The sequence below is a fragment of the Salmo salar genome, chromosome ssa03 (assembly GCF_905237065.1).
Source record: "Salmo salar chromosome ssa03, Ssal_v3.1, whole genome shotgun sequence".
NCBI classification, from domain to species: Eukaryota; Metazoa; Chordata; class Actinopteri; order Salmoniformes; family Salmonidae; genus Salmo; species Salmo salar.
In genome coordinates, this window is record NC_059444.1 from 11475044 (window position 1) to 11495946 (window position 20903).

At 46.9% G+C, this 20903-nt stretch overlaps 1 protein-coding gene across 3 annotated transcripts in view; it reads left to right on the plus strand.

The window, feature by feature from the left end:
- LOC106598452 (cAMP-specific 3',5'-cyclic phosphodiesterase 4B) overlaps positions 1-20903 on the plus strand; it is a 95631-nt gene that overhangs the window by 37511 nt on the left and 37217 nt on the right. Inside the window, exons 3-7 of one of the 3 annotated variants that reach the window (XM_014189494.2) lie at positions 153-379; positions 11864-12064; positions 12319-12355; positions 12482-12549; positions 14563-14612. In XM_014189494.2, the coding sequence (XP_014044969.1) occupies positions 153-379; positions 11864-12064; positions 12319-12355; positions 12482-12549; positions 14563-14612 (583 nt within the window). Of the gene's footprint in view, positions 1-152; positions 380-1286; positions 2866-11863; positions 12065-12318; positions 12356-12481; positions 12550-14562; positions 14613-15513; positions 15647-20903 lie in introns of those variants that run through there. The other 2 variants (XM_014189500.2, XM_045714497.1) reach the window with 2 other exon arrangements.

Genomic DNA, 20903 nt, shown 5'->3' on the forward strand with positions numbered 1-20903 from the left:
TTTCCCATGACTTTTAGTCTTCGCTATAACCATAGTTCTGTCAACCCTCATTATAACCCTCTAAGTTCTACATCAGCTTTCTTTCAACGTCTCTACTGCCATAAACCTTCTATCAACGTTCTACTAGCATTCTCTCAACCTTTGCCTTTCAGGACACCAATGAGACTCCGGGAGTGCCCCTGTTCGGCAGCACTCTGGGAGTGGACCTTTGCCGGGGCCGCAGGCGTCACTCGGGCACGCTACAGCTGCCCCCGTTGTCATGGCGACAGGCGGAGAGGGATCTAAGCCGCACGCCAGAGGGGGATGCCATGGCCCGGCCCACCACCCTGCCCTTCCACCCGCTGCCACAAATCAACATCATCCATGCCGACCCCGACAGGTTAGGTCAGAAACTAGCAGACACTGCAGTCCTGGAGGACTCAAGATGTGCTTCTTTACTTGGGGTTAAACCAAAAGTGTTTTCTCCTGTCTGTATTAGAGCATTCTATGTTCATGTTTTGGTGAACCAATCTTACTCTATGCTAAGGTATAATATGTGTTGGTGGAGTCCTAGAAGCATGTCTCCCGAGTGGCGCAGCGGTCTAAGGCACTGCTCCTCAGTGCTAGAGGCGTCACTACAGACCCTGGTTCGATTCCAGGCTGTATCACAACCGGCCGTGATTGGGAGTCCCATAGGGCGGCGCACAATTGGCCCAGCATCGTTAGGGTTTGGCCGGGAAAAGGCCGTCGTTGTAAATAAGAATTTGTTATTAACTGACTTGCCTAGTTAAATAAAATGAAATATATATCTGTTCTGGACATTGTATCAGCAAAGTGCACTTTCATCCAACAACCACTGGGCGGAGATAAAGAGCTCTAATGCCATTTGTGGTGCCTGCTGAATTCTAGGATTAGGTGATATTCTGTGTACCAGGGTATTTCAAAATACTGATGGTATGATTTTCAATACTGTGTACTACAGAGGGGGTGGACCTTAAAAAGGTAACTTTCTGGGCTTGAATGGAAAGAGAGAGAGATAGAGATGGGACTGTATGGAAGAGGGAAAGTGGGTAGAGATTGTTTAAATGAAACAGAGAAAAAGTAGGTAGGTAGATAGGTAGAGAATACTTGAGAGAGAGGGAGTGAAGGAAAATATGGAGGGAGAGGCATAGAGTGTCACACCCAGCGAATCCTTGAAGTCTTGACAGAATAATAGAGAAGAACTGGCCAAACAGGCCTGCCAACTAGAGCTGTCGGAAGAACCTTGTTCTGTTCTCTCTGGTGTGTCGTGTCCTGTATCCTCTCTGGTGCGTCGTGTCCTGTATCCTCTCTGGTGTGTTGTGTCCTGTATCCTCTCTGGTGTGTTGTGTCCTGTATCCTCTCTGGTGCGTCGTGTCCTGTATCCTCTCTGGTGCGTCGTGTCCTGTATCCTCTCTGGTGTGTCGTGTCCTGTATCCTCTCTGGTGTGTTGTGTCCTGTATCCTCTCTGGTGTGTAGTGTCCTGTATCCTCTCTGGTGTGTAGTGTCCTGTATCCTCTCTGGTGTGTAGTGTCCTGTATCCTCTCTGGTGTGTAGTGTCCTGTATCCTCTCTGGTGTGTCGTGTCCTGTATCCTCTCTGGTGTGTCGTGTCCTGTATCCTCTCTGGTGTGTAGTGTCCTGTATCCTCTCTGGTGTGTAGTGTCCTGTATCCTCTCTGGTGTGTAGTGTCCTGTATCCTCTCTGGTGCGTCGTGTCCTGTATCCTCTCTGGTGCGTCGTGTCCTCTATCCTCTCTGGTGCGTCGTGTCCTGTATCCTCTCTGGTGCGTCGTGACCTGTATCCTCTCTGGTGCGTTGTGTCCTGTATCCTCTCTGGTGTGTCATGTCCTGTATCCTCTCTGGTGCGTCGTGTCCTGTATCCTCTCTGGTGTGTAGTGTCCTGTATCCTCTCTGGTGTGTAGTGTCCTGTATCCTCTCTGGTGTGTCGTGTCCTGTATCCTCTCTGGTGTGTCGTGTCCTGTATCCTCTCTGGTGTGTAGTGTCCTGTATCCTCTCTGGTGCGTCGTGTCCTGTATCCTCTCTGGTGCGTCGTGTCCTGTATCCTCTCTGGTGTGTTGTGTCCTGTATCCTCTCTGGTGCGTCGTGACCTGTATCCTCTCTGGTGCGTCGTGTCCTGTATCCTCTCTGGTGTGTCGTGTCCTGTATCCTCTCTGGTGTGTCGTGTCCTGTATCCTCTCTGGTGCGTCGTGTCCTGTATCCTCTCTGGTGTGTCGTGTCCTGTATCCTCTCTGGTGCGTCGTGTCCTGTATCCTCTCTGGTGTGTCGTGTCCTGTATCCTCTCTGGTGCGTCGTGTCCTGTATCCTCTCTGGTGTGTCGTGTCCTGTATCCTCTCTGGTGCGTCGTGTCCTGTATCCTCTCTGGTGCGTCGTGTCCTGTATCCTCTCTGGTGCGTCGTGTCCTGTATCCTCTCTGGTGTGTAGTGTCCTGTATCCTCTCTGGTGCGTCGTGTCCTGTATCCTCTCTGGTGTGTTGTGTCCTGTATCCTCTCTGGTGCGTCGTGACCTGTATCCTCTCTGGTGCGTCGTGTCCTGTATCCTCTCTGGTGCGTCGTGTCCTGTATCCTCTCTGGTGCGTCGTGACCTGTATCCTCTCTGGTGCGTCGTGTCCTGTAGCCTCACACTTGAGCTCCACTCATTGGGACTGAGTGAACTGGACTCTGTTCTAAACCAAGACCCTGGCTATGGAGGCTCATGGGGACAAAACACAGCTGGAACAGAATATAGACTCACGTGGGAATACCGAATCGGACAAGAAGACGAGCGTTTCACCCCACATCGCCCCGAGACCGTTTCGTAAGCAGGTGGTGAACAAGCGCCGTTACAGGCGCTTCACTGTGGACCACACCTGGTAAGGCCCTGGAGGTGTGTGTGTGTGTGTGTGTCCACATGCACGTGTGTATAGCATAGTGTGATTGTTTCACCCTTTCTGTAACATTTAAGCAACTTATGTCTGCTGAAAATATCACTTTTAAAAGTGTATATACTGTTAAGTCATAGCCAACTAATGTTGTTGACTCGTCTTGTACTCATATATGTGGCCAAATCATAAATTGGAGAAAACACTTCAAAACACTTAAAACACTTAAAAAAAACACCTCAAACTTGTATCTCAAACAGACTGTTTCAAAAATGCTTGTCAATGTATGGCATCCTGTGTCATTGTCTGAGCTGGGCCATCAGTGGTTTATTCACATGAATATTTTAATGACCGGTATACACCCTCACCATTCTGTTGCTGGGGTACGACCACACCATTCTGTTGCTGGGGTACGACCACACCATTCTGTTGCTGGGGTACGACCACGCCATTCTGTTGCTGGGGTACGACCACGCCATTCTGTTGTTGGGGTACGACCACGCCATTCTGTTGCTGGGGTACGACCACACCATTCTGTTGCTGGGGTACGACCACGCCATTCTGTTGCTGGGGTACGACCACACCATTCTGTTGCTGGGGTACGACCACGCCATTCTGTTGCTGGGGTACGACCACGCCATTCTGTTGCTGGGGTACGACCACGCCATTCTGTTGCTGGGGTACGACCACGCCATTCTGTTGCTGGGGTACGACCACGCCATTCTGTTGCTGGGGTACGACCACGCCATTCTGTTGTTGGGGTACGACCACGCCATTCTGTTGCTGGGGTACGACCACGCCATTCTGTTGCTGGGGTACGACCACGCCATTCTGTTGTTGGGGTACGACCACACCATTCTGTTGCTGGGGTACGACCACGCCATTCTGTTGCTGGGGTACGACCACGCCATTCTGTTGTTGGGGTACGACCACACCATTCTGTTGCTGGGGTACGACCACACCATTCTGTTGCTGGGGTACGACCACGCCATTCTGTTGCTGGGGTACGACCACGCCATTCTGTTGCTGGGGTACGACCACACCATTCTGTTGCTGGGGTACGACCACACCATTCTGTTGCTGGGGTACGACCACACCATTCTGTTGCTGGGGTACGACCACGCCATTCTGTTGCTGGGGTACGACCACACCATTCTGTTGCTGGGGTACGACCACGCCATTCTGTTGCTGGGGTACGACCACGCCATTCTGTTGCTGGGGTACGACCACGCCATTCTGTTGCTGGGGTACGACCACACCATTCTGTTGCTGGGGTACGACCACGCCATTCTGTTGCTGGGGTACACCCTCGCCATTCTGTTGCTGGGGTACGACCACGCCATTCTGTTGTTGGGGTACGACCACGCCATTCTGTTGCTGGGGTACGACCACACCATTCTGTTGCTGGGGTACGACCACGCCATTCTGTTGCTGGGGTACGACCACGCCATTCTGTTGCTGGGGTACGACCACGCCATTCTGTTGCTGGGGTACACCCACGCCATTCTGTTGCTGGGGTACGACCACGCCATTCTGTTGTTGGGGTACGACCACGCCATTCTGTTGCTGGGGTACGACCACGCCATTCTGTTGTTGGGGTCGCCCACACCATTCCAACACAGAAAAGCTGCTTTTTAAAATACTTCATTAAAAAGTTTTGGAAGGAAAGGTATTTCACTAATATTGTAATAAATTACAGGTCATATTTAATAGAAATCTGGAAACATGGACAGTTACTTTACAACCAAATCTCTATTCTGAATTTAAATGGCATGTTATAGAAGGGTCCTGACACCTTTTTTTGTGATTTCACATGTTTTTGAGAAACACCCCAAATAGCAACTCACTTCCTCATCGTCATTGTGTAGTATGGGGGCCCCAAAATGACATGAACAAAGGCTCAAAAGTCCTTTTAAGCAACTTATATTCCTCGATTGATATGTAATTATGTGAAATGGGACAACTGTTGAAACAATGTTTACCTCAGGAGGAGGATATACCAGTTCCAGGAGAAAACAATGTGAACTGAAACCATTACATTAGAATCTGTAACCTGGCCTACAAATCATACAGGTTTGCTCATTAACACGTCATCATTCTTGGAGGAAAAACATATCTGGTTCTTGTTATTTTTCAACTTTAAAGCTTTTTACAGAAAAAATAAATAATAATTTAATGCTGCAATATATAACTTTTTGGGTGACCTGACAAAATGTACATAGAAATGTGACTTATAGATCTATCATTCCAATTGAAAGCAAGTCTAAGAAGGGGTAGATCTGTTCTATGTGTGCCATGCTTCCTGTTTTAGGTTTTGTTTTTGCGTCTTTTACTTTCGGTTTTGTACACCAGCTTCAAACAGCTGAAAATACAATATTTTTGCTTATGGAAAATATATTTCACAACGGTTTAGATGATTCAATGATTCTCTACACTATACTTGCTTGTTTTATCACAAACTGAAATTAGTCTAACTATTTACATTTTTGCAACCAGGAAATGGCGGAGTGATTTCAGCATAGTGCATCTTTAACCTTGTACCATCGCCCTCTAGTGACTCCTTGTGGTGGGCCGGGCGCCTGCAAGCTGACTTCAGTCGGCAGTTGTATGTACAGTGTTTCCTCAGACACATTGGTGTGGCTGGCTTCCGGGTTAAGTGAGCAGTGTGTCATGAAGCAGTGTGGCTTGGCAGGATCGTGTAAGCGGATGCATGGCTCTTGACCTTCACCTCTCCCAAGTCCTTAGGGGAGTTGCAGTGATGGGACAATTGGATATCACGAAATTGGGGTAAAAGGGGTAAAAAAAAAGCTTAGCTTGGTGTGGTTGAGGAGAAGAAAGGCTGCCTGACTGTCCCCTTGTCCCTCTCCTGACTGTCCCCTTGTCCCTCTCCTGACTGTCCCCTTGTCCCTCTCCTGACTGTCCCCTTGTCCCTCTCCTGACTGTCCCCTTGTCCCTCTCCTGACTGTCCCCTTGTCCCTCTCCTGACTGTCCCCTTGTCCCTCTCCTGACTGTCCCCTTGTCCCTCTCCTGACTGTCCCCTTGTCCCTCTCCTGACTGTCCCCTTGTCCCTCTCCTGACTGTCCCCTTGTCCCTCTCCTGACTGTCCCCTTGTCCCTCTCCTGACTGTCCCCTTGTCCCTCTCCTGACTGTCCCCTTGTCCCTCTCCTGACTGTCCCCTTGTCCCTCTCCTGACTGTCCCCTTGTCCCTCTCCTGACTGTCCCCTTGTCCCTCTCCTGACTGTCCCCTTGTCCCTCTCCTGACTGTCCCCTTGTCCCTCTCCTGACTGTCCCCTTGTCCCTCTCCTGACTGTCCCCTTGTCCCTCTCCTGACTGTCCCCTTGTCCCTCTCCCTGACTGTCCCCTTGTCCCTCCCCTGACTGTCCCCTTGTCCCTCTCCCTGACTGTCCCCTTGTCCCTCTCCTGACTGTCCCCTTGTCCCTCTCCTGACTGTCCCCTTGTCCCTCTCCTGACTGTCCCCTTGTCCCTCTCCTGACTGTCCCCTTGTCCCTCTCCTGACTGTCCCCTTGTCCCTCTCCTGACTGTCCCCTTGTCCCTCTCCTGACTGTCCCCTTGTCCCTCTCCTGACTGTCCCCTTGTCCCTCTCCTGACTGTCTCCTTGTCTCTATCTCGTCTGCTTCCACTCAGATGACAACAACAGTTAGTTCTGGTTGCTCTCTAACGTTTACACGTTGCTTGGGCCCCAGCTGAACCTGAAGTCTGCCTCCTGCATTTTCCCATAGATAACTCTATCCAGATACAAGCAATACGCAGAGACTTGAGAGAGAGATGTACAGTCCACTCCTGATCAGTGGCTTGGGACCGTTACTGGGACTGTCTGGGACTAAACTTGCTTGGGACTAAATATAAAAACATGAAGACAAATAAATCAAGAAAAACTATTTATTTGAATTGGGACTGGTGAATTGCAATGCATTTATCCATGTGCATTTATCAGGAGTCGACTGCATTGAATTAACCTGGTCAACCTGGTGAAAAATAGTCCCTTTGGCTGTGTTTGGCCCAAGGCCCATGACCCTTTACTGAGTGTCTCCTAACCTGTCCCTCTCCCTACTCCCCTCTACTTCACCTCTCTGTTGGACACTGCAGAGTACCTCAATCCCTCCTTCCTTCTGAAGAGCATCTGGGTTTTCCACTGCTGTAACATAGTGATGGACACATTTTGTTTAAAGCAGGGATCTCATGATCTGGGGGCCAACGTCAGCCTGTCAGTTATCATGGGGCCCACAAAAAGCAGTGTGTCAGCCTGATAGTTTGAGACCCCGGTGGAGAAACACAATCGGCCCTGTAAACACTGTTGATGCCTAATCACTTCTAGGATTGCTATGTCACGTGTTGTCACCTTTGATACTTGACACCAAGCATCAACTATGGAGGGGGGTGGGGACACAAGCTAGCGTCGTCATGCTTTTTCTCCGTACTATTCTCTCTCTCTCTCTCTCTCTCTCTCTCTCTCTCTTTGAATCACTCTCTGTCTTGCTTGTGATTCCAGTAACCGTGTAATGTTCCATTATATACCGTCATGCAATTTAGACACACAGTGGAACCAAGAGTCAGATGACTACACTGACTATAGGGACAGACGAGGAGACAGTCTATCCTCTGTAGTCCAGTCCAGATCTACCTCTCAACAAGCCAATCCTGTGCCATCACACTGTTGGCCTCTGGTCAGGGATAGGGCACTCAGTGGCAGGGTGTGTGAATGTGAGTGTATGTGGTCAGAGTGGTGTGTGTGGTCAGAGGGGTGTGAGGGTGTGTGTGGTCAGAGGGGTGTGTGTGGTCAGAGGGGTGTGTGTGGTCAGAGGGGTGTGAGAGTGTGTGTGGTCAGAGGGGTGTGTGAGTGTGTGTGTGGTCAGAGGGGTGTGTGAGTGTGTGTGTGGTCAGAGAGGTGTGTGAGTGTGTTTCTGGTCAGAGGAGGGGTGTGGAGGGAGGAGGAGGTGCAGGGGAGATGAGGAGGAGCAGTGAGATGATGATGGAGAGAGGAGGAGGTGCAGGGGAGATGAGGAGGAGGAGGAGGAGCAGTGAGATGATGATGGAGAGAGGAGGAGGTGCAGGGGAGATGAGGAGGAGGAGGAGGAGCAGTGAGATGATGATGGAGAGAGGAGGGGGTGCAGGGGAGAGGAAGGAAGGAGGAGAGGGTGCATGAGGGAGGAGGAGGTGCAGGGGAGATGAGGAGGGGGTGCAGGGGAGAGGAAGGAGGGGGTGCAGGGGAGATGAGGAGGGGGTGCAGGGGAGATGAGGAGGAGGAGGAGCAGTGAGATGATGATGGAGAGAGGAGGAGGTGCAGGGGAGATGAGGAGGGGGTGCAGGGGAGAGGAAGGAGGAGGTGCAGGGGAGAGGAAGGAGGGGGTGCAGGGGAGAGGAAGGAGGGGGTGCAGGGGAGATGAGGAGGGGGTGCAGGGGAGATGAGGAGGGGGTGCAGGGGAGAGGAAGGAGGAGAGGGTTCATGAGGGAGGAGGAGGTGCAGGGGAGATGAGGAGGGGGTGCAGGGGAGAGGAAGGAGGAGAGGCTGCATGAGGGAGGAGGAGGTGCAGGGGAGATGATGTACACCAGGTCTCCTATCTGTCACAGAAGCAGAGTGCACATTGACTTCAGTGAGGAGGTGGTCCTGAATTAAGCCCCCTCCTCCACTACCAGGTGACTTTCTTATTTTCTCTCTCTCATATTTTTTTCTTGGTGTGTGATAGTTTGTAGAATGGTTGTGTTGTAGGGTAACCAGGTAACCGGGATCCTGGGACTGTCCCGGGAACACTTCACATTTCACATCTAATGCAATTCCACAAAAAACTAAAACATGCACAGCAGCAGATTAACAAATAATTAAATGGCACAAAATCCAGACAGGTTGTAGCATGGAAGCTTTTAGCCGAGCGTATTTACTTAACACACTCACCATAAATTCAAAGCACACACATAATTGACACTGCTGGACTGCACACGAGACCCGAATGCAGTTAGTAAACCCCACATGAAACCCCCACGTATAGCCTATAAACCCCCACGTATAGCCTATAAACCCCCACGTATAGCCTATAAACCCCCACGTATAGCCTATAAACCCCCACGTATAGCCTATAAACCCCCACGTATAGCCTGTAAACCCCCACGTATAGCCTATAAACCCCCACGTATAGCCTATAAACCCCCACGTATAGCCTATAAACCCCCACGTATAGCCTGTAAACCCCCACGTATAGCCTATAAAACCCCCACGTATAGCCTATAAACCCCCACGTATAGCCTATAAACCCCACGTATAGCCTATAAACCCCCACGTACAGCCTATAAACCCCCACGTATAGCCTATAAACCCCCACGTATAGCCTATAAAACCCCCACGTATAGCCTGTAAACCCCCACGTACAGCCTATAAACCCCCACGTACAGCCTATAAACCCCCACGTATAGCCTATAAACCCCCACGTATAGCCTATAAACCCCCACGTATAGCCTATAAACCCCCACGTACAGCCTATAAACCCCCACGTATAGCCTATAAACCCCCACGTATAGCCTATAAACCCCCACGTATAGCCTATAAACCCCCACGTACAGCCTATAAACCCCCACGTACAGCCTATAAACCCCCACGTATAGCCTATAAACCCCCACGTATAGCCTATAAACCCCCACGTATAGCCTATAAACCCCCACGTATAGCCTATAAACCCCCACGTACAGCCTATAAACCCCCACGTACAGCCTATAAAACCCCCACGTACAGCCTATAAACCCCCACGTATAGCCTATAAACCCCCACGTATAGCCTATAAAACCCCCACGTACAGCCTATAAAACCCCCACGTACAGCCTATAAACCCCCACGTACAGCCTATAAACCCCCACGTACAGCCTATAAACCCCCACGTACAGCCTATAAAACCCCCACGTACAGCCTATAAACCCCCACGTACAGCCTATAAAACCCCCACGTACAGCCTATAAACCCCCACGTACAGCCTATAAACCCCCACGTACAGCCTATAAACCCCCACGTACAGCCTATAAACCCCCACGTACAGCCTATAAACCCCCACGTACAGCCTATAAACCCCCACGTACAGCCTATAAACCCCCACGTACAGCCTATAAACCCCCACGTACAGCCTATAAACCCCCACGTATAGCCTATAAACCCCCACGTACAGCCTATAAAATACCGTGTGCTTCCTTTTAGCTGTCATTGGGACTCTTCACACAGTCACAAGTTTGATAGGCTATGCAATACCCTACATAGTCACAATTCAGAGGCATGCGGGAAAATGATATATTCTCCTGTCCTAAAGCCTAGGCTGTTTTATATCCAGTCCCCTATCCCACTGAAACCACAATACCTGACTCCGGTCTCGCATGAAAATTCCTAACTTTATTCTGTAATCCATAGGCAGCATGATCAAAGCACATCTCTTGCCTACTCCTGTCGAACCGCTGTAACGTTAACCCGCTTCTCTGCGCTGTCTCGTATTGCTGCCGATATGAGAGCTTCGGTGATCAACATGCTGTATGAGATAATACATCTGGATATTTTTTAACAGTGTTTGCCCCGTTAAGATGCCTTGATATTTAAACTAGGTTCACACTTCATCTCCCCTTTATTCATGAGCTGATCTGTATAATCATCAACTCCATTTAGCCAAATATAGGAGATCTTCTGTCATTCGCTGGAGGTTTTCTAGCAAGCTTAGCAACTTGGGTAATTTGACTTTTGTTTGAGTGTTTTTACAAAGTTTGTATGATTCGACAACGCTATGAGCGTCCTGTGGGCGCTCTGTTTTTCCAAATAGCCTACATCTGAAACGCGCTGAATTAACTGAGGAACATCAACGGCCTATTTCGCACTTCACAACAATGTCATCGGCGTTCAAAGACAGTTACCCTATCATTACTAAATATCCGTTTGATTTGCTCTGAAGCCTTTTCATAGTGGCGCAGCGCCCCTCTTATCTGAGGACAACCCTGGCATAGTGACTATATCTTTGTTTTAAACACTTTAAATGGGCGCTTCCGATTTTTGCGGTATTTCCCGGGACAACTTCTTCGGGATACATATGAATTATTCCTAATATTGAAACTTGGTAGATTTTCAGGAAAATATGAATCCTTATTGTGTTATTTCAGACAGGATCCCCTTTGCACAATAAGGAAAAATCAACTACGTTGGTGGACATTTGAACTAATGTATTCCTCTGTGTGTTTTCAATGTGAATCTGAATACTTTACACATTTACAGCAGATGTACTGTACTAACATGCTGTGGTTTAGTGTAAAATGAAGAGCGTGCTGTGGATGTGTCCGTGCGTGTGTCTGTGGGTTTTGAGTGTGCATCGGGTTGTAGGTTTGTGTGTTCTTACACTTATTATGTGGATCTGATCTCATGGTTTCTGAGAGGTGGGGGGGGGGGGGAGTAGGAAATGCCTCCGTGGGATATGGATAATCCTACACATAGGGATTCCAGTGGGGGTGAATACTGCTGGGCAAATATTGAGATGGGTGCTGAGTCCATCCAGTCACAATGGACAATCCCCATAATTCATCTGCCTACCCAGTCCCCACAACTGAATCCTCAGACCATTGAATAGAATAGAGTAAAGAAACAGTGTTATACTGTATATGTCTCTACCTCACAGACCTTTGGGTCCTTGAAAAGAGCTATATAAATATCATATATTGTTATGAAGTATAGGCCCAACAACGATGCTGTAGTAGTGAAAAGATCCTTGACCCATAGAACAACACAGCCAATATATCTGATCAGACTACTGGCAATCTCATTTTTCATGGCCTGATTGGCTAAGTCGTTATTTTGTCATGACCTGATTGGTTAAGTTATTATTTTGTCCTGGCTTGATTGGATAAGTAACCCAAGACAAATTACCACTCCGGGGTGGACAATTTTACTCTACTTTACTCTGTGAGTCTCTGCTGTGTGTAAGCCTAAAATAGGTATATTTCTCTTTCTCCCATGTCCTAGCTTCGATGTGGAGAATGGCCCGTCTGCGTGCTGCAGCCCCTCGGGTCTCCAGGCGTCCCCTGGCTCCGGCCTGGTCCTACACCCCAACCTGGGGGCCCACGGGCAGCGCCGAGAGTCCTTCCTCTACCGCTCCGACTCGGACTACGACCTGTCGCCCAAGTCTCGCGAGTTGTCCCGGAACTCCTCTATCGTCGGAGAACTGTGAGTCAGCTTGACACATCCTGACAAATATACTGTATTGGAAAAGATTTGCAACTTGTTCCAATGCGTATATGCTTAGCTCAATCATATCACTCAAGCTTGTTGAACCCAGGGAAAAGTGGTTGGTTGTATAGTAATCACATTTTATTACTATCCAACCAATGGCTTTTATTGGCAAAGACATTTATTTTGAGGGATTTTTCAGGGTTTATATTTGAATCACTGTTTATCCCATTTTGATTGCTTTTCTTCAGGCATGGAGAAGACCTGATCGTGACCCCCTTTGCTCAGGTAAATATGTTCTCTATTTGTGACTCTACATGGAAATACATTTTAAGAAACGTATGGTTTGTATTCTAAAAAAAGGACCATGGAATGATCACGTGTAAGTGAACGTTAGATGTGCTCTGGCTTTAGGTTCTTGCCAGTCTCCGCACGGTACGGAACAACTTCACCACCTTGACCAATGTACAATGTACCTCCAAGTAAGTGTCCCTACAGTTGTTGTTTTGTCATAGGGGTGTGATTGTGCACCTGTACTAAAATGTATATACATCACCAACACGCGTCACTTGGTGTCACCGGTGTGCCACAGAATGAACCATTTGGGTGTTAAGGCTTCAGCCAACCACTTGGAGGCACTTGGGTCCAGTTGATTTCATGCTGAGACGCCACACCACCATACTTTACGGTGGAACTCAAGCCATGTCTTATTTTACAAGGAATGATTCAACACAACATATTACTTTAAGCTATTTCTTCATTTATTTCATGAGGATTGATTGTACAAAACGGGTCTTAGTTTGTATCGCTGCCAAGCATGTGTACTGTTGTACTTGTAATGTTGATATCCAAGTAGTTATGACGTATGTAGGTATGAACTGTTAAAGCATATCTACAGATATGATATTACTGTAAATACACTGAGTGGCCAAAACATTAGGAACACCTGCTCTTTCCATGCCATACACTGACCAGGTAAATCCAGGTGAAAACTATGATCCCTTATTGATGTCACTTGTTAAATCCACTTCAGTCAGTATAGATGAAGGGGAGGAGACAGGTTAAAGAAGGATTTTTAAGCCTTGAGACAATTGGGACATGGATTGTGTGTGTGCCATTCAGAGGGTGAATGGGCAAGACAAAAGATTAAAATGCCTTTGAACGGTGTGTGGTAGAGGGCAAAAGGGGGTGTAACTCAATAATAGGAAGGTGTTCCAAATGTTTTGTACACTCAGTGTCTATTGTAGAGTGTGTATGGGAAGTGTATGATATACTGAACAAAATTATAAACGCAACAATTTCAACTATTTTACTGAGTTACAGCTCATATAAGGAAATCTGTCAATTTAAATCAATTAATTAGGCCCTAATCTATGGATTTCACATGACCGGGGGGCAGGGGCACAGCCATGGATGGGCCTGGGAGGCCAAAGGCCCAGCCAATCAGAATACGTTTTTTCCCCATAAAAGGACATAAGGGCAGAAATAAATACTCCTCCGTTTCATCAGCTGTGTCCTGGTCTCAGTCCATCCTGCAGGTGAAGAAGCTGGATGTGAAGGTCCTAGGCTGGCGTGGTCACACGTGGTCTGCAGTTGTGAGGCCAGTTGGATGTACTGCCAAATTCTCTAAAATGACGTTATGGTAGAGAAATTAACATTCAATTATCTGGCAACAGCTCTGGTGGCATGCCAATTGCATACTCTCTCAAAACTTGGCATTGTGTTGTGTGACAAAACTTCACATTTTAGAGTGGCCTTTTATGATCCCCAGCACAAGGTGCACATGTGTAATGATCAGGCTGTTTAATCAGCTTCTTGATATGCCACACCTGTCAGGTGGATGGATTATCTTGGCAAAGGGAGAAATGCTCACTGACATGGATGTAAACAAATTTTTGCACAAAATGAGAGAAATAAACTTTTTTGTGTATATGGAACATTTCTGGGATCTTTTATTTCAGCTCATGAAACATGGTACCAACACTTACATGTTGCGTTTATATTTTTGTTCAGTATAGATACACAGTAATATCAGGTAGATATATTTAAAAACTTCACATACAATAAGATAGGGGTCTTAAACAACCACTGTCTGTATGCAAGGCAAAGTGATTGTATCAATGAATACTAAATCCTAAAATACTCAATACTTAAGCTATTACCTGTTGAAAACAATGACCTGTGATTCAAACTCTGCCTTTAAAACCTATTGTAGTATAGGTTTTAAAATCAGTTTTAAAGGCAGAGTTTGACTCACAGGTCATTGACTGTTGTATGTCCTTCAGACCTTGAGTCAATATTGACCACAGACATGTGGATATGAGGGTTACCTAAGAGCTCATAGTAATGAATGATAAGGAACTCCATTCAGATGCCATCAAGGTAAATATTTAAGAAGAAGTGTACACGAAAGAGGGCGAGAGACAGTGTGTGTTTGTGTGCGCAGTCCTTTTAATCCAGATCCCATGTTTCTCTCCTCCTCTCCCCCTTTTTAGGAGATCCCCTGCTGGCCCCCAGCCTCCCGTCACCAGAGTCTGTCAGTCAGGTGAGCTCTCTGATGATGCCCACTCCAACAATCCAAACACTCTATACTTAACCCATCCCCGTAGTCACAGTTACGCTAATGAGGAATCACTGAAATTAAGTTTTTACAGACTGACAGGCAAATAAGACAGAGCCAAAGGGGAGGGATGGAACACAAAAAACGTGGACACTGGACATAAAAACAAGCTGCCCTCCAGACCCGGGTTCAAATTGTAGTCGTTTTCCTTTCAAACACTGTGTGATTTCATTGAGCTTCCCTGGCTCAATGGAACCAATGGAATCATTCCAAAAGTGCAAACACTGCCCGTCTAACACTCCAGACTGGCTCAAGTATATGTTAATTTAAAAGAAAATAAACTTTTTGAACCCAGGTTTGCTACCCTCACAGCTGAAGGGTGCAGTGTCGTAATCACAGGAAATGAACCGTGATGACTAAACAACAACACAAAACTTCCCTCGCTCCGATGTCACAATCAAAGAGAGAGATGAGATAAAAAACAATTCTGAAAAGAGAAAAAGTAAAAGACATGAGAAGTGGTTTCTCTGGTCTGCCCAGCTGGAGGATGGAAAGGTGAAGGAAGAAGAGATGAAGGGAAAGGGGGATGTTTTGGTTTCCTGTTTGGTGGGTCTGTCCAGATCCATTGACGTCAGGCTGGCCCACATACGGCCCCTTACGGCCCCCACTTCCTATCACCACAGATGTGTAGACGTTCAGGAAGAAAATACAAGATAAGACAGTTCTGAGGAGTGTTGAATTGTCCTTCCCTCGTGTGCGCACGCAGATGCAGGCACACATACTGCCACACCAACTCTGTGGAAAAGGGTATGCTGAAACGAACCAATGGAGGGTGCAGTACCCGCAAGTAAACACAATGATGAAGATACAGACACTGTACAGATACAAAATGGAAAGCTTGGTGTATATCTGACGTAGGTACGCACACATTATTCCACCCACACTGTTTAAGACTAGCAAGGATACCGTCAAACCTATCTGGTTGTATTCAGCATACTGATGCTTCTCTCAAAATTGAAGTAGGTGGTACATTTTACACTTGTATTCATATTTTTGATACATTTTGGGGGGAATTTAGCACCACTACTCAAATCTGCATCCGTCCTCGTCCCCAAACCTCGACCCTAAACGCCTTTGTAGGAACTGAACAAATGATGACAACTTTACTAACAAATCATTGTTAATACTGATTTGAACCATAACAATGAACTAACGTGTCAATAGGAAGGAACTATGCTATCCAGGTCTGTCTTCTGTTTGGCAAAGCCGATAGAATTTCATCGACAGGAAAAGGAGAACAGAGTTTTCCTGTTTTGCGTCCGTGTTTTGTTAGATTAGGCAGTAGTCTCTTTCATTAATAAACGGCATCGTGTTTCTCCAGTTAGAGAGAGAGAGAGAGAGAGAGAGAGAGAGAGAGAGAACCAAAAAGGGTTCTCTTATGGGGACATTAGTGGAATACTATCACTACATGTAAGCTAGTTGAGGGATACAGTGAGGGAAAAAAGTATTTGATCCCCTGCTGATTTTGTACGTTTGCCCACTGACAAAGAAATGATCAGTCTATAATTTTAATGGTAGGTTTATTTCAACAGTGAGAGACAGAATATCAACAAAAAAATCCAGAAAAACGCATGTCAAAAATGTTATAAATTGATTTGCATTGGTTGAGTCTGAAAACATGAGCTGGGATTGTGGCAAGCTGGCTTGTTAATCTTCTTAAGAGGAGATGGTAAAGTTTTAACTGACTCCCTTTGATCAGCCTCTTAGAAAATAAATGTTTACTGTTTACTGGGACCCTTAGGGATGTTTATACAGTGTCTCTGTCTTTCCAATGCCATACAAAGATACTACTTAGAATGCATGCCCAATATGTTACTTAATTGTACTAGTGTGGACTTTGGAACAGAGTATGTGTCTTGAAGAGTTTGTATTTGTGTAGGGTTTTATGGGGGAAAACATAACCGGAGATATGTGCATGAAACTCAAGCTCAAAGTTTCTCAGGTGTTGGGTTGAATGTGTGTGCAAACTTTGTGTGTGCGTGCGTGCGTGTGTGTGTGAACGTGAACATGTGAATGTTTCTGTGTCAGACAGACCTCAGTGTGAGACCTTTTGTATGTGCACTGTATATTTGGAGGCGGCTGTGTGTTTACATCTGTGCAAACAGACTAAACCAGAGTTCCCGAACCTGGCCCCCAAAGTTTTCTGAGGCCAAAAAATCTTATTGTTTGGGGGACATAAATGACTGTAAAAACACCAGCAAATCAGCTTTTTAATTTCAGAAATCTGTTCCCAAGTATTCCCACACATAATAGGGAGACACGCGATCATATACAAATGTAAGTAAGGTTTGAAATGATGACATTTTAGTTAAACATTATATCTGTTTGGGCTTCTTGCGGTCAGTTTTCAGTCTACACATTATTTGTAATGATGTTCCTGCCCCCCGACCATCTTCTCAAGAAAAGAATGGCCCACGACTGAATCTAGTTGATGGCCCTTACCTCTACTGTATGCTTGATGTTTATCTCAGTATGCCTTTTGCCAAAGTTGGTCAGACACAACACATGACTCTGTAAAATGAGTTAACTCAACAAGACTACACATTACTAACATACACATTCCTAGCCCAGAAACCAAACACACGTGACTGTTTGCATAGTTTCCCATGGGTGTGGGCCCCACTCAAAACATTGGTCATCCACCTTTTGTTTGATATTGTAAACTACGTCATGAGAGGATAATTATTGCATAGCGGAATGTAAAGTGGCTTACTGAAAGAGGGTGGTTTATTCCTTCAAATTCTGCTTTGATGTCACTAAAGCAATTACAGACAAGTATATGCAATTATAGGCAATTCAAATGTGTATATATATACACAGTATGCCTAAGTTGGACATATTTGTGCATGTCCTCATTTTGTGTGTGTGTGTGTTGAGTCAATTGACAGCACATAAGACTTCACTCTTCAGTCAGTTATACAGCAGTCCTGTCCAGTGTTAGTTAATCCACTCCTTCGTGTGAAATCCGTGTTGTGTTTTCCCTGTATCGGGCCCAGAGGACAGGGATCCTGAGGTGCGAGTGTATTTGTGGTGGGGAGGGCGTCAAACTCAGCAGACTCGACTGTTATTTTTATAGTTTCAAGAAATTGTGCCGCATTTGTAAATTCTAATTCCCCCATTAAGCCAGTTGATGAACTGATGATGAGCGTGAGAAAAATAATTGTTTTACTGTGAATTCAGTGGAGGGGATTTGTGTAAATTTCCCCAATCTACTCATCAGCTGTCCACATCCTGACATAAATGTTGTAGATCACGGTGCTTATTGCTTTAGTGTGTCCATTTTTCCTTCTGGATGATTCCTAGGTGATCAGTACAGGTCTTCCCCTCACGTCTCTATTAGAAGAAATCAGACTAACAGGCTGAAGGTGGAGGCCTCTCTCACTCTTTCTCTCCCTCTCTCTCTCCCTCTCTCTCTCTCTCGCCCACACGCTTGTCTCTCTCTCTCTCTCACCCACATGCTCTGTCTCCCTCTCTCTCTCTCTCTCTCTCTCTCTCTCTCTCTCTCTCTCTCTCTCTCTCTCTCTCATCCACACGCTCTGTCAGTCCGGGCAGGAGGCTGACCCACAGCCCAGTATTGAAACTGGGGTGATTTGCTGTTGTCTGTCTCTTTCTGTCTCTCTCTCTGGCCATCAGGCCCAAGTGTGGAGGACAGACTAACACAAACAACCAAAGGGAAGTGTGTTTGTGTGACTGCTTGTGACTCCCTCTGTTGTGTGAGAGGGGGGAGACGTGAGCTTGCAGATACTTCAGAACCATTTACTTTCTTCCAGCCAGACTAAGTCAAACGTACTTTCATAGTCTGGGTTGCGTTCATTTGGAAACAACGTTTCAGAGAGTACCTCCCTGTTTCACTCACTTTCCTCCGCTTTGTGCCTACTGAACATGACTCCCGTAGACCCGATTTGTTTTCCTCCTAAGTGTCACGGTTAAGATGAAAAACCAAATGCAAGGAGGAAATAATCAAAGCTTATAACATCAATGGAAATAATATAACATAAAACAATATACACTCAGTGGCTAATTTATTAGATACACCTATCTAGTACCGGGTCGGATCCCCCCTTTGCCTCCAGAACAGCCTGAATTCTTTGGGGCATGGAAACATTTCTCAATTGGTATCAAGGGACCTAACGTGTGCCAGGAAAACATTCCCCACACCATTAAACCAGCAGCCTGTACCGTTGACGCCAGGCAGGATGGGGCCATGGACTCTACACCACCAGCCTGTACCGTTGACGCCAGGCAGGATGGGGCCATGGACTCCACACCATTACACCACCAGCCTGTACCGTTGACACCAGGCAGGATGGGGCCATGGACTCCACACCATTACACCAGCAGCCTGTACCGTTGACGCCAGGCAGGATGGGGCCATGGACTCCACACCATTACACCACCAGCCTGTACCGTTGACGCCAGGCAGGATGGGCCATGGACTCATGCTGCTTACGCTAAATCCTGACTGCCATCAGCATGACACACCAGGAACCGGGATTCGTTGAACCAGGTAATGTTTTTCCACTCCTCTATTGTCCAGTGTTGGTGATCGTGTGCCCACTTGAGCCGCTTCTTCTTGTTTTTAGCTGATAGGAGTGGAACCCTGTGTGGTCGTCTGCTGCAATTGCCCGTCCTTAACAAGGACCGACGAGTTGTGCATCCTGAGACGCCTTCTGCACACCACTGTTGTACTGTGACGTTATTTGCCTGTTTGTGGCCCGCCTGTTAGCTTGCACGATTCTTACCGTTCTCCTTCCACCTCTCATCAACGAGCTGTTTTCACCCACAGGACTGCCGCTGACTGGATGTTTTTTGTTTGTTTCACCATTCTCTGTAAACCCTAGACACTGTTGTCCTTGAAAAGCCCAGGAGGTCGGCCGTTTCAGCCAATTCTAATGTTCAATCTAACAGTAACTGAATGCCTCGATGCCTGCTTTATACAGCAAGCCACAGCCACGTGACTCACTGTCTGTAGGAGTGAGACATTTGGATCGCTCTTACAGACAGTAAGTAATTGGCCGTGGCTTGCTGTATAAAGCAGGCATCGAGGCATTCAGTTACTGTTAGATTGAACGCTAGAATGGGCAAAACCAGTGACCTAAGTCACTTTGAGTGTGGCATGATCAGCGGTGCCAGGCGCGCCGGATACAGTATCTCAGAAACCGCCTCCCTGGGCTTTTCAAGCACGACAGTGTCTATGGTGAGAATGGTGCAACAAACAAAAAACATGGCAAGAATCATGCAAGCTAACAGACGAGTAATGGTGCAGTACAACAGTGGTGTGCAGAACGACGTCTCAGAATGCACAACTCATCGGTCCTTGTCACAGATTAGCTATTGCAGCAGACGACCACACCGGGTTCCACTCCGATTAGCTAAAAACAACAAGAAGCTGCTCCAGCGGGCACACGATCACCAACACTGGACAACTGAGGAGTGGGAAAAACATTGCATGTGTCCTGGTCAGTCCCCAGACCTCTACCCAATAGACCATCTCTGGGATGAGATGGAACGGGCTGTTAGCAGCATGAATGTACCGCCGTCCAATCTGCAGCAACTGCATGATGCCATCGCGTCAGCATGGACCAACATCCCTGTGGATTGTTTCCGACACCTTGTAGAATTCTCTGAAGAATTCAGGCTGTTCTGGAGACAAAGGGGGGTCCAACCCGGTACTAGATCGGCGTACCTAATAAACTGTCTGGTGAGTGTATACATATATAACATTAATAATTGATTGCTTAGTTTTTTTTTACATTGGTATCCAGCCGCCCTATACATTGGCAGTAGATTTAAACTCCAAGGCACTCCAGATAATATTTATTAGCTTTTACTATAAGCTCTTCTTTCTCAGAAGTCAAACGCTTGTTTATGTGATATAGTCACTCAGGGCTCAGAGTTCTTTCCTGACCACATGACCTGAACAGGAAAAACTCCCGGCCCCATGTTAGAGTACATTTACTGAGTTTTGGTGCATGGCTACTGCACTATCCTTTAAATGAACTGGTACATAGCATGGCCCATTATAATTTAACTAGGCAAGTCAGTTAAGAACAAATTCTTATTTTCAATGACGGCCTACACCGGCCAAACCCGGACGATGCTGGGCCAATTGTGCGCCGCCCTATGGGACTCCCAATCACAGCTGGTTGTGATACAGCCTGGATTCCAGGGTGTCTGTAGTGACCCTCTAGCACTGAGATGCAGTTCCTTAGACCA